The 14,722-nt window shown below is 52.2% G+C and overlaps 1 protein-coding gene across 1 annotated transcript in view; it reads right to left on the bottom strand.

The window, feature by feature from the left end:
- LOC140429963 (organic cation/carnitine transporter 2-like) overlaps window positions 1-14,722 on the bottom strand; it is a 317,607-nt gene that overhangs the window by 65,210 nt on the left and 237,675 nt on the right. Inside the window, exon 12 of the mRNA XM_072517551.1 lies at window positions 3,758-3,893. Coding sequence (XP_072373652.1) covers window positions 3,758-3,893 — 136 coding nt within the window. The remainder of the gene's footprint in view (window positions 1-3,757; window positions 3,894-14,722) is intronic.

The raw sequence follows: 14,722 nt of genomic DNA, 5'->3' as shown, positions 1-14,722 counted from the left end.
TCTGTGCCCATACTCGGCGATTCCCACGCCCCCCTACTCCGTGAACCGGGCGGCTATCAGCCTGTCCCATGCCTGCTGGCCCAGCCGGTAACGGTGGGCAGCCTCCCGTCCATGTCCAGCCCGTCTAACCTGACCATTGCCCCCATCCTCCTCATCCTGGGAGGTCAGTGCCTCGCCTTGCTGCTCCTTCCCTTCTCCGTGCTCTGCCTGCAGCATATCGCCCCTCTGCTGGGCTATGTTGTGCAGGACGCAGCAGACCACAACAATGCGGCCGACCCTATCTGAAGGGTACTGGAGGGCCCCTCCAGAGTGGTCCAGGCACCTGAGGCGTATCCTCAGCAGCCCAAAGCAGCTCTCTATCACACTCCTGGTCGCTGCATGGGCATCGCTGTAGCGGTTCTCCGCGTCAGTCTGTGGCCTCCATATAGGCGTCACAGCCATAACCACAACGAGTAACACCTGTCGCCCAGAACCAGCCCCTCAGCCAGGTGGGGCGTCCCTCGAACATGGCGGGGATGAAAGATGGCGCCAATACGGATGAGTCATGTACACTGCCCGGGTACTGGGCGCAGACGTGCAGGATCATCATGCGGTGGTCACAGACCACCTGCACATTCATGGAATAAGTCCCCTTCCGATTCGTGAACACGGCCCTGTTATCCGCAGGTGGCCACACGGCGACGTGCATCCCATCGATCGCCCCCTGGACCATGGGCATCCTGGCCATGGCAGCGAAGCCCGCTGCCCGAGCATCCTGACTGGCCCGGTCCACAGGGAACTGGATGTAGCGGTCCGCAATGGCATACAGGGCATCCGTCACTGCACGGATGTACCGGTGCACCGATGCCTGGAATGACCCCGTAGCATAAAAGTTCAGGGTCACGGTAAACTTGACGGCCACGGGGAGAGGGTGGCTTCCCCCAGTGCCACGTGGTGCCAGGTGTGCCATCAGGTGGCAGATATGGGCGACGGTTTCCCGGCTCATCTGGAGCCCCTCCTGCATGTCCGGTCCATGAAGTCCAGGTACAATGAGCGGGGCCGATACACACAGGGCCTCATCGGGCGTCTCCGTCGCCGTGGCACCACCACCACCTCCTCCTCCTCCTCCTCGTCCTGTCGTGCGGGCGGCCCTCCAGCCTGGGCGGCTGCCACCTGCCTCCCTGCGGCACGCTCCTCTGCGGCAGCCTCCGCCGCCTCCCTGGAACGCTCCTGCCAGCTCCCCCAGGGTAACATGTAGAAATGCGGCTCCCGCCACGGCGGCCAACATCGCTGGGTGATGACCAAACATAACAGCCAGCAGGGGGTGGGGGGGGGGGGGGGGGTGTCGGGGATAGACGACATGTCATCAGTGCCCATACCCACCCCCCCCCCGCAGCCAGGAGCCATGGGCTGCATGGTCACGACTGTTGGCCAGGCGGACACCCCCCCCACTCCCCGGCATGCACCGTCCCCAAACCACTCCCCTCTCCTCCCAGGCATGCACCCTCCGCAACCAACCCCCCCGCCCTCCTCCCCAGCACGCACCCTCACCATCACATGCTCTCCCCGGCACCCCCCTCTCCTCCCCGGCACGCACCCTCCCCAACACCCTCTCCGGCAGCCCCCTCTCCTCCCCCCTCCCGCTCTCCCTCCCCCCGTCCTCACCCCCCGCTCCTCCCCCCGCTTCACCCCCCCCACACCCCCTCCTGCCCCTTCCCCTCCCCACTCTCCCCTCTCCTCTCCTTCCTGCTCCTCCCCCACTCCTCCCCACTCCTCCCTCTTCTCTTCCCCACCCGCTCCTCCCCCCGCTCGTCCCATCCCCTTGCCCTCCCCGCTCCTCTCCCCCCCGCTCCTCCCCTCTGCTCATCCTCCCCCACCCCGCTCCTCCCCGCGCTCCTTCCCCCCCCACGCTCCTCCTCCTCCCCCCCACTCCTCCCCCCCAGCTCTTCCTTCCCCAGCTCCTCCCCCCAGCTCCTCCCCCCCCAGCTCCTCCCCCCCCCGGCGCACACACTCCACTCCTGCGACCCCCCCGACCACCTGCAGCCGTGTCGTCACTTCTCCGGCGGCAGCCCCACGCCGACCCCTACTCCACGCTGGCCGGCGTCAACCAGCACGACTGATCGGCGGGACTTCAGCCCGTCCGGCCCGGAGAATTGGGGCGGCCCCGGGGCCCGTTGCGTTGCACCGATCCTCGTCATTCTCCGAGGCGTGCGGCGCGATTCACGTCAATGGGATTTTTGGGGGGCCAGAGAATATCGCGGGGCTGACCTGCCGGGGGGTCGGAGAATCCCGCCCCATGCCGTTAGGTGAATTGGACATTCTGAATTCTCCCTCAGTACACCTGAACAGGCGCCGGAGTGTGCACATTACGCATTGACATTCTACGCCACCCATCTATATGACTGGACAGGTCGAACTGCCTTTGTTAGGTTGGAAATTAGTATTTTATTCTGTTAAATTGTTTTGGCATAACCATCATGATTTTAATGCATTTGTACACTTCCGTTGCATTTAATATACGCTCAGACTCACAGTAGCTCAAGGTTAAACAGGCAGTTGACATTGATCGATGGCTTCATTATGTCCTCACAGTAACTGAGGAACTTGGTGTGCAGACATCCACAGTCGCCACAGCGACTTGACAAGGCAACAAATGAAAGCAATTATCACTGCCAGGTGCCCCATGAGTGATTTCCGGTCTTGGTTCTGGAACCAATCCCTCATTTGTACCATTGTTCCTATGGGACCTGTGACTCCAGCTCCACAGCAATGTAAATGACTCTTAACAGTCCTCTGAAATGGCCTAGCAAGGCGCTTTGTTCAAGGGCAATTGGGGATGGGCAACAAAAACTGGCCTTACCAGCATTGCCCACACCCCTTGAAAGAACAAAACTGAAAAAATAAGACCAGGAAACACAGATTGAAGGTTTGGGGACCCAATTAAGTGGCTGCCATTGAGGCTGCTATTATAATGACAGCGACTCACACACACACACACACACACCCCCGAGCCCACTGGGTGGCTCCCATGATTAGCTGATCTTTTGAAAATCTAAATATCTGATACTTGCTACATGACTCTTGTCTAAACTTTTAAACAATATTTTCTGACTCTCGATGCTCTAAACACCGAATCAATAGAAGAATCCATAGAATCCCTATAGTGCAGAAAGAGGCCATTCGGCCAAATGAGTCTGCACCGACCCTCTGAAAGAGCACTCTACCTAAAGCCCACTCCTCCGCCCTCTCCCAGTAACCCCAAAACCCCACCAAACCTGCACATTGTGGGAGGAAACCGGAGCAGCCGGACGAAACCCACGTTAGCTACAGGGAGAACGTGCAAACTTCACACAGAGAATGTCTACTTTGTTTTTTATAATACGTATTCCATTATCTATACTATTTTACTACTTTTTAAATGTTGTTTGTCTGTAATATCTTCCAATTTTGACAAAGGGGGTCATATCTGAACATTAATCAAATGCCTCAAACCCATTACATTGAAGCTGATGTGGTATGTACAGCTGGCTAACACAGCGAGAGTTCAACAAGCCTAAAATGCCATCGCTGGGCCAAATCAGCACTGAACTTCGTATATTTCTGTCACACACTCAGTGCACATGCTCCAGCTGCCTCACCAATATACCGTTCACAGTGATTTGCCTTACCGTACGTACCACATCACAATATTGGAATTCTGAGCGTACTTGTAGCATCTAAAAATCAAGTGCAAATGATGCAAATTTCTCACCCCCCGTTTTTCACAGAGTCGACTCACCAGTTCATTATTTGCATTTCCTGAATTGTCTCTGGGAGAGGCTGGTGATGGGTTTCAGGCAGTATCAAGCTCAATAATCCAGCTGTTACCATTGAACTACCCATTAATATGAAGGCCAATATTTTACTATGCGCAACTGCAAAAAAAAAGAGACAGCATTAGAACTGATATGGGGATTCAATACATAAGTTAAATACTGCAGATGCTCTAAATCACGGAATCACAGAATTTACAGTGCAGAAAGAGGCCATTCGGCCCATCGAGTCTGCACCGAACCACTGAAAGAGCACCCTATTTAAGCCCACGCCTCACCCTATCCCCGTAACTTAGTAACCCCACTGAACCTTTTGGACACTTTAGCGGGGCCAATCCACCGAACCTGCACTTCGATGGATTGTGGGAGGAAACCGGAACAACCGGAGGAAACCCACACAGACACGGGGAAAAAGTGCAAACTTTACACAGCCAGTCACCCGAGGGCGGAATTGAATCCAGGACCCTGTAGCTGTGAGGCAGCAGTGCTACACACCGTGCCACCATGCCACCCTTGAAATAATCTAAAATAAAAGTTGAAAATGCTGGAAATAGACAGAGGCCAGGTAGTATCTATGGAGAAAGAATCCGAGTTAATGAGGGTGTTTCTCTGGGGCCGGTAACCCTAGCCCGATTCCTGCTGGCTCACTGAATCAGATGCCAGGACAAAAAAGAGATTCTCACTGGGTGTCAAACCCGACACAAGCCCCCCGGCCATCTCCCCTGGCAAGAACTCATTAGCATCTATTTTGATCTCAATAGTGAGATTATACTGGAATGCTGCGGCCTTCTGCGATGCTCATACCACCCCAGCTGGACGTTCTGCAGGTGTGAATCACTGCTGGTCCTTAAAAGCGGAGTCCAGAAGCTTGTGCAGGGGGTCGGGGCTGAAGGCACTAGCAACAACGCCGCTCCCGATAGCTCCGGGGAAATATTCAGGGAGTCCGGTAATAATAGCTTCATTGAAAATCTGGAGGCAGTTTCGCCAACACTTCAGGTTGGGTTTAGGGTCAAGGGAAATGCCGATTCGGGGGAACCACAGATTGGAGCCAGGGAGGTGGGATGGAAGTTTTCGGAAATGGGAAGAGAAGGGGATTAAGACGCTAAAAGATTTGTTTCTTCGGGGTCGGTTTGCAGGATTGAGGGAGCTGGAAGTGAAGTATGGGCTCGAGCAGGGAGAAGTGTTTAGGTACATGCAGGTTCGAGATTTTGCCAGGAAGGAGATACAGAGCTTCCCAGAGGAACCGGCCTCCACATTGCTGGAGGAGGTGTTGACGACAAGGGGACTGGAGAAGGGGGCAGTGTCAGCGGTGTACGGAGCTATTTTGGAAGAGGATAAGGCACCACTGGAAGGGATCAAAGCAAAGGGGGAGGAAGAGCTGGGAGAGGTTATAGAGGAGAGGGTCTGGTGTGAGGTGCTCCACCTCATGTGCGAGGTTGGGGCTGATACAGCTGAAGGTGGTATATAGAGCGCATCTCACGAGGGCGAGGATGAGCCGATTTTTTGAAGGAGTAGAGGATGTGTGTGAGCGTTGCGGGGTGGGGGGGCCCGGGGTGGGGGGGCCCCGCTAATCACGTTCATATGTTTTGGTCCTGTCCAAAGCTAGGGGAGTACTGGAAGGAGGTGTTTAGGGTAATTTCCAAGGTGGTGCATGTGAAACTGGACCCAGGTCCCCAGGAGGCCATATTTGGGGTGTCGGATCAGCCAGGGTTAGAAACGGGTGCGGAGGCAGGTATCATAGCCTTCGCCTCATTGATCGCCCGAAGGCGGATCCTGCTGGGATGGAGAGCAGCCTCTCCACCCAGTGCCCTGGCGTGGCGGGGGGACCTGTTGGAATACTTGACCCTTGGGAAGGTTAAGGTCGAACTGAGGGGAAGCTCGGAGGGCTTCTACAAGTCATGGGCACTATTTATTGTGCACTTTCAAGAACTGGATAACATCGAACATTAGTTGGGGGGGGCGGCGGAGGGGGGCTGTGTAGATTAAGGGTGACTCTGGGTAATCCCTGATTCCTTTTTGTCATTTGTTTATGTAAACATGCGGGCTGATGTTTGGGGGTTGGTGGGCGGATGGGATTGTTGTTATTATGGGGATTGACATATCTTGCTGATTATTGTTTATTGTTGATGGGTGTAAATGCGGGAGAAAATGTGAAAAAGGAGAATAAAAATATATTTTTTAAAACATTTTAAATCGGAGTCCAGGGACACTGAGGGTGAGCAAGAGGGTGAGTACCCTCTCTGCACTTATTTCAAGGGTGCCGAAGGAGGTAGTTTTTGGGGAGATAAGGGTCTTGGGCTTGGGCTTGGCTGGAGGGCCTCAGTTCGGGGGTCTTTCTTGGGATGGGGGTCGCGTGGCAAGTCTTCGCTCTGTAGTCTTGAAAATCTTTGAACTCACTTTCAATATATAAATTTCCATGATCTGTCGGATTAAGGTAAAAGTCTTCCCTCTGTAACCGTCAGACTTTTGGGCCGGGATTCTCCGACCCTGCGCCGGGTCGGAGAATCCACAGGAGGAAGGCGGGAATCCCACCCCGCTGCCCCAAAGCTGTCTTCCCTATTCTCCGACGCTGTTTTTTGGGCACCGCCGGGATTCCCGCCATGCCGGTCGGGGGCCGTTGACAGCGCCCCCCCCGCGCCCCCCCCAGCGATTCTTCGGGCCCCGATGGGCCGAGTGGCCGACAAGTTTTGCTCAGTCCCGCAGGCGTGGATTACTCACCTCACACACGGCGGGACCTGGAAGATAAGTGTGCGGGGGCCGTCCTGGAGGGGGGTGCGGGGGGATCCGACCGATCGGCGGGTGGGCTGGTTCCGTGGGGCCTACGTTACTCCATGCTGGGCCCCTGTAGGGCTCTGCCATATTGCCCGGGGGCCGGCGCGGAGAAAGGAACCCCTCACGTGCGCGGAAATATGCCGGCCGTCCTGCGCATGCGTGGAAATACGCCGGCCGTTCCGCCCATGGGCGAACTCACGTGGGCCATTTGGCGCCGGCTTGAGCTGCGGGAATCACTCCGGCAGCAACCTAGCCCCCTAGAAAGGGGAGAATTCCTCATTTTCTGGGGACGTTGATGCCGGAATGGTTGCCACCGGTTTTCACGCCGGCGTGGGGACGTAGCCCCGTTATTGGAGAATCCCGCCCTTGATCTCTCTCCCAGCTTGTCAAATTCAAAGAACTGTCAGATTAAGGTAAAAGTCTTCTCTTTGATGTGTTGGAGATCTTTGAAGTTCTTTATTCTCAGTCAATTTCATTCCTCTTTAACTTTTGCAAGCCTCTGGGCCTGCCGAGAAACCTTTTCTTAAAATAAATTTAGAGTACCCAATTCTTTTCTTTCCAATTAAGAGGCAATTTAGCGTGGCCAATCCACCTACCTTGCACATCTTTGGGTTGTGGGGGTGAGACCCACACAGACATGGGGAGAATGTGTAAACTCCATGTGGTGTTGGGTGCTCTGAGGTACAGATGAACCAACACGGTTGCGATTGGTACAACGCAGTTTTATTCCAACTAGTTATTTACACATATGTCTTTGTACTCAGCACGTGGTTACTTGTGAGTGTCTTGTTAATGAGGTCCTGGCCTTGTCCTGTCTCCAGAAGAACTGGCCAGCAGGTGTCGTGTTTCTAGTCTTATACTGTGTCTGCCCTTGTCTGTGATTGGCTGTCGTGTTATGTGTGCTAATTGGTCTGTTGGTCTGTCTATCATGATGTGTGTTGTGATGTGTGTTTGAATATCATGACACTCCACACTGACACCAGCTGAGAAACCTAATGGTTTGAATTGCACTGTTTACATTCAACTTCACAGTCTGTTACATTTTACATGTCTCTTAATTGTAAAGGTCCAGGCTAGTTCAAAGGGGGGATTAGCTGTGTTTATTTTTTAAGCTCTTCATGGTCCATTTTGCTTCTGCCTACACAATAGAAGACATGAGTAATGTACCGGAAGTTCTGAGAAACAAATGTTTCAGTGAAGAGCTGAAGAAAATTAGTATTAGTAAATAAATAGATTTGGGAAAATTAATGGGATTGAAGGCAGATAAATCTCCTGGGCCTGATCTTCATCCTGGAGTGTTTACGAAAGTGACACTAGAAATAGTAGATTCGACTTCCGGGTGCGACGATGACCAGCTGAGTCGCACGTTTCGGCAGCTCCCGGTGAAACGGACTTTTGGGCTCTTGATAGGAGCCCCAACGGCAATTTTGACGGCTAAAAACACTGTGCGGTAAACCAGAAGGGAATCGCCCCTGGATACGGATGAAAAAAGGAGGAGAAAGCGGCCGGATTGCAGTGGATCCTTTAGAACAGCGGCAAGGAAGGCAAGCAAAAACCAAGATGGCGTCGGAAGGTGGCAGTTTAACATGGGGCCCTGAACAACAAGAGTTCTTGAAATGCTGTGTGGAAGAGCTCAAAAAGGAAATGAAGAAAGAGCTGTTGACCCCGATACTACAGGCGATCGAAGGGCTAAAGGAGGAACAAAAGATCCAGGAGCGGGAGCTTCGGGTCGTGAAGGCAAAGGCAGCCGAGAATGAGGACGACATACAGGGCCTAGTGGTGAAGACGGAGACGCATGAGGCACATCAGAAACGATGTGTGGAAAGGTTGGAGGCACTGGAGAACAACGCAAGGAGGAACAACCTGAGGATTCTTGGTTTTCCTGAAGGTGCGGAGGGAACGGACGTCGGGGCATATGTGAGCACGATGCTGCACTCGTTAATGGGAGCGGAGGCCCCGGCGGGTCCGTTGGAGGTGGAGGGAGCATACCGAGTGATGGCGCGAGGACCGAGAGCAGGAGAAATTCCCAGAGCCATAGTGGTGAGATTCCTCCGTTTTAAGGATAGAGAAATGGTCCTTAGATGGGCAAAGAAAACTCGGAGCAGTAAATGGGAGAACGCGGTGATCCGCGTTTATCAAGACTGGAGTGCGGAGGTGGCGAGAAGGAGGGCGAGCTTTAATCGGGCCAAGGCGGTGCTTCATAAAAAGAAGATAAAATTTGGAATGCTGCAACCGGCAAGACTGTGGGTCACATATCGAGCGAGGCACCACTACTTTGAGACGGCGGATGAAGCGTGGACTTTTATTGTGGAAGAAAAACTGGAATGAGCGGGTTATTAAAAAGAACGTTTGAACAAAGTGGTGGGCGAATGTGGGGGGCGAAGAGGGGAGTTAAAAAAGGGGGAAAGAGGAGTTTTATGTACTAATCCTGCGATGTGGTAACTTTTCTCTCTTCCACAGGTGGTGATGGGGGGAGGAGGGGAGGTGGAGGAGATGGGGCGTTGGCCATTGGGGGCGGGGCCAAGGGAGAAGAGCGGGCTTTGTTCCCGCGCTATGATAATCGTGGCGGGAATAGAGAAGCAGGAAGGAGGGGGCATCGCACAGTGCGAGCCGAGGTCACGGGGGGAAGCCGAGGTCGGCCAGAGTTTGCTGACTTCTGGGAGCAACATGGGGGGAGTAATTACGCTAGCGGGGGGATCTAGCGGGGGGGTAGGAGGGGGGAATTACTGGGTTGCTGCTGCTGGGGAGAGGGGGGAGCTGGTATGGGAGGGGATGGGCGGGGGGGCACCGCCTGGGGGAGATACAGCTGCGTGGGAACCGGGTGAGGAGCTGGAAAAAGGGGATGGCTAATCGACAAGGGGGGGTGGGTAGGAAGCCCCCCAACCCGGCTGATCACGTGGAACGTGAGAGGTCTGAACGGGCCGATAAAGAGGGCACGGGTACTCGCACACCTTAAGAAACTTAAGGCAGATGTGGTTATGTTACAGGAAACGCACCTGAAACTGATAGACCAGGTTAGGCTACGCAAAGGATGGGTGGGGCAGGTGTTCCATTCGGGGCTAGATGCGAAAAACAGGGGGGTGGCTATATTAGTGGGGAAGCGGGTAATGTTCGAGGCAAAGACTATTGTGGCGGATAACAGGGGCAGATACGTGATGGTGAGTGGCAAACTACAGGGGGAGACGGTGGTTTTGGTAAACGTATATGCCCCGAACTGGGATGATGCCAATTTTATGAGGCGGATGCTAGGACGCATTCCGGACCTAGAGATGGGAAAGCTGATAATGGGGGGAGATTTTAATACGGTGTTGGAACCAGGGCTGGATAGGTCGAAGTCCAGGACTGGATGGAGGCCGGCAGCAGCCAAGGTACTTAAAGATTTTATGGAGCAGATGGGAGGTGTAGACCCGTGGAGATTTAGCAGACCTAGGAGTAAGGAGTTCTCGTTTTTCTCCTATGTCCATAAAGTCTACTCGCGAATAGACTTTATTGCGCTGGGAAGGGCGTTGATCCCGAAGGTGAGGGGAACGGAGTATACGGCTATAGCCATTTCGGATCACGCTCCACACTGGGTAGACTTGGAGATAGGGGAGGAAACAGGAGGGCGCCCACCCTGGAGAATGGACATGGGACTAATGGCAGATGAGGGGGTGTGTCTAAGGGTGAGGGGGTGCATTGAAAAGTACTTGGAACTCAATGATAATGGGGAGGTCCAGGTGGGAGTGGTCTGGGAGGCGTTGAAGGCGGTGGTTAGAGGGGAGCTGATATCAATAAGGGCACATAAAGGGAAGCAGGAGAGTAAGGAACGGGAGCAGTTGCTGCAAGAACTTTTGAGGGTGGACAGACAATATGCGGAAGCACCGGAGGAGGGACTGTACAGGGAAAGGCAAAGGCTACACGTAGAATTTGATTTGCTGACTACGGGCACTGCAGAGGCACAATGGAGGAAGGCACAGGGTGTACAGTACGAATATGGGGAGAAGGCGAGCAGGTTGCTGGCACACCAATTGAGGAAAAGGGGAGCAGCGAGGGAAATAGGGGGAGTGAGGGATGACGAAGGAGAGATGGAGCGGGGAGCGGAGAGAGTGAATGGAGTGTTCAAGACATTTTATAAAAAATTATATGAAGCTCAATCGGCTGGAATTTCCCAAGGTGGAAGAGCAGGAAAGGGTGGGACTGGGAGCACAGATCGAGGTAGAAGAAGTGGTGAAAGGAATTAAGAGCATGCAGGCAGGAAAGGCCCCGGGACCGGATGGATTCCCAGTCGAATTCTATAGAAAATATGTGGACTTGCTCGCCCCGGTATTGACGAGGACCTTTAATGAGGCAAAGGAAAGGGGACAACTGCCCCCGACTATGTCTGAAGCAACGATATCGCTTCTCTTAAAGAAGGAAAAGGACCCGCTACAATGCGGGTCCTATAGACCTTTTTCCCTCCTAAATGTAGATGCCAAGATCCTGGCCAAGATAATGGCAATGAGAATAGAGGAATGTGTCCCGGGGGTGGTCCACGAGGACCAAACTGGGTTTGTGAAGGGGAGACAGCTGAACACGAATATACGGAGGCTGTTCGGGGTAATGATGATGGCCCCACCAGAGGGGGAAACGGAGATAGTAGTGGCGATGGATGCCGAGAAAGCATTTGATAGAGTGGAGTGGGATTATTTGTGGGGGGTGTTGAGGAGATTTGGTTTTGGAGAGGGGTATGTTAGATGGGTGCAGCTGTTGTATAGGGCCCCGATGGCGAGCGTGGTCACGAATGGACGGGGATCTGCATATTTTCGGCTCCATAGAGGGACAAGGCAGGGATGCCCTCTGTCCCCATTATTGTTTGCACTGGCGATTGAGCCCCTGGCGATAGCGTTGAGGGGTTCCAAGAAGTGGAGGGGAGTACTTAGAGGAGGAGAAGAACACCGGGTATCTTTGTATGCGGACGATTTGCTACTATACGTGGCAGACCCGGTGGAGGGATGCCAGAAATAATGCGGATACTTGGGGAGTTTGGGGATTTTTCAGGGTATAAATTGAACATGGGGAAAAGTGAGTTGTTTGTGGTGCATCCAGGGGAGCAGAGTAGAGAAATAGAGGACCTACCGTTGAGGAAGGTAACAAGGGACTTTTGTTACCTGGGGATCCAGATAGCCAAGAATTGGGGCACATTGCATAGGTTAAATTTAACGCGGTTGGTGGAACAAATGGAGGAGGATTTCAAGAGATGGGATATGGTATCCCTGTCACTGGCAGGGAGGGTGCAGGCGGTTAAGATGGTGGTCCTCCCGAGATTCCTCTTTGTGTTTCAGTGCCTCCCGGTGGTGATCACGAAGGCTTTTTTTAAAAGGATTGAAAAGAGCATCATGGGTTTTGTGTGGGCCGGGAAGACCCTGAGAGTGAGGAAGGGATTCTTACAGCGTAGCAGGGATAGGGGGGGGGGCTGGCACTACCGAGCCTAAGTGAGTATTATTGGGCCGCTAATATTTCAATGGTGAGTAAGTGGATGGGAGAGGAGGAGGGAGCGGCGTGGAAGAGATTAGAGAGGGCGTCCTGTAGGGGGACTAGCCTACAGGCTATGGTGACAGCCCCATTGCCGTTCTCACTGAGGAACTACACCACAAGCCCGGTGGTGGTGGCTACACTGAAGATTTGCGGACAGTGGAGACGGCATAGGGGAAAGACTGGAGCCTTGGAGGGGTCCCCGATAAGAAACAACCATAGGTTTGCCCCGGGGGGAATGGATGGGGGATATGGAATGTGGCAAAGAGCAGGAATAACGCAACTGAAAGATCTGTTTGTGGGTGGGAGGTTCGCGAGTCTGGGAGCGCTGACCGAGAAATATGGGTTGCCCCAAGGGAATGCATTCAGGTATATGCAACTGAGGGCTTTTGCGAGGCAACAGGTGAGGGAATTCCCGCAGCTCCCGACACAAGAGGTGCAGGACAGAGTGATCTCAAAGACATGGGTGGGAGATGGTAAGGTGTCAGATATATATAGGGAAATGAGGGACGAAGGGGAGACTATGGTAGATGAACTAAAAGGGAAATGGGAAGAAGAGCTGGGGGAGGAGATTGAGAAGGGGCTGTGGGCAGATGCCCTAAGCAGGGTAAACTCGTCGTCCTCGTGTGCCAGGCTAAGCCTGATTCAGTTTAAGGTATTACACAGGGCGCATATGACTGGAGCACGGCTCAGTAAATTTTTTGGGGTGGAGGATAGGTGTGCGAGGTGCTCGAGAAGCCCAGCGAATCATACCCATATGTTTTGGTCATGCCCGGCACTACAGGGGTTTTGGATGGGGGTGACAAAGGTGCTTTCAAAAGTAGTGGGGGTCCGGGTCGAACCAAGCTGGAGGTTGGCTATATTTGGGGTTGCACAAGAGCCGGGAGTGCAGGAGGCGAGAGAGGCCGATGTTTTGGCCTTTGCGTCCCTAGTAGCCCGGCGCAGGATATTGTTAATGTGGAAAGAAGCCAAGCCCCCGGGGGTGGAGACCTGGATAAATGACATGGCAGGGTTTATAAAGCTAGAGCGGATTAAGTTCGTTCTAAGGGGGTCGGCTCAAGGGTTCACCAGGCGGTGGCAACCGTTCGTCGAATACCTCACAGAAAGATAGATGGAATGGAAAAAAGAAGGCAGCAGCAGCAGCCCAGGATCGGGGAGGGGGGGGGGGGGCGGAGGAGGAACCAGAAGGACTCTCAGGGTTGTTAATATATACTGTATAATATGTAAAGGTCGTTGCGACAGATAATTATATATTGGACTGTTAAATTATATTTTTGGAGAGTGTTACTTGTGATAAGGCAGCTGCCAATTAGGGTTAGTTTTCATTTTTGTTATTTATTATTTATTCATTTTTTGTTTATAAAATTGGTCATTGTTATTTGTGTTGTTATAATATTGTGTAAAGGATGCACAATGTACTGTGTTGGTTGACCAAAAATTTTAAATAAAATATTTATAAAAAAAAAAAAGAAATAGTAGATTCATTGGTGATCATTTTCCAAAATTCGGACTCTGGAATGGTTCCTACAGATTGGAGAGTAGCTAATATAAGCACACTATTCAAAAAGGGAGGTAGAGAGAAAACAGGGAATTAAAGACCAGTGAGCCTAACATTGGTAGTGGGGAAGTTGCTAGAGTCCATTATTCAGGATTTCATAACACAGCATTTGGAAAGCAGTGGTATAGTCAGACAAAGTCAGCATGGATTTACAAAATGGAAATCATGCTTGACAAATCTAATGGAATTCTTTGAAGATGTAATAATTGAGTTGACCAGGGAGAACCGGTAGATGTGGTTTATTTAGACTTTCAGAAGGCTTTCGACAAGTCCCACATAGCAGATTATACTGTAATGTTAAAGTGCATGTGATTGTGGGTAGTGTCTTGAGGTGGATAGAAAGCTGGTTAGCAGACAGGATGCAAAAAGTTGGAATAAATAGGTCCTTTTCCGATTGGCAGGCTGTGACAGGCTGAGTGAGTGGGCATATGCATGGCAGGTGCCGTATCATGCGGATAAATGTGAGGATATCTGCTTTGGTAGCAAAAATAGGACGGCAGATTATTATTTGAATGGGTGTAAATTGAGAGGTGGATACTCAGTCAGACCTTGGCGTCCTCATGCATCAGTCGCTGAAAGTAAGCACGCAGGTACAGCAGGCAGTAAAGAAGGCAAATAGTATGTTGGTCTTCATAGCGAGAGAATTTGAGTATAGGAAAAGGGATGTTTTACTGCAATTGTCGAGGGTATTTGTGAGGCCACATTGTGTGCAGTTTTCAAATCCTTATTTGAGGAAGGATGTTCTTGCAGTGGAGGGTGTGCAGTGAAGGTCTACCAGGCAGATTTCTGGGATGGTGGGACTGTTACATGAGGACACTAAATCGGTTAGGACTATATTCATTGGAGTTTAGCAGAGTGAGAGGGGATCTCATAAAAACTTATAAAATTCTAACAGGATTAGACAGGGTAGATTCAGAATGAATGTTCCCGATGGTGGGGGAGTCTAGAAAAAGGGGTCATAGTTTGAGGAAAAGGGATAAACCTTTTAGGACTGAGGTGGGAAGAAATTTCTTAACCCAGAGTACTAAATCTGTGGAATTCGCTACCACAGAAAGTAGTTGAGGCCAAAATGTCGTGCAGTTTCAAGAAGGAATTAGATATAGCTCTTGAG

The sequence above is a fragment of the Scyliorhinus torazame genome, chromosome 9, assembly GCF_047496885.1.
Source record: "Scyliorhinus torazame isolate Kashiwa2021f chromosome 9, sScyTor2.1, whole genome shotgun sequence".
Lineage (NCBI taxonomy): Eukaryota > Metazoa > Chordata > Chondrichthyes > Carcharhiniformes > Scyliorhinidae > Scyliorhinus > Scyliorhinus torazame.
Note: the sequence above shows the minus strand (reverse complement) of the source record. Positions and strands in the feature narration are given on the sequence as shown.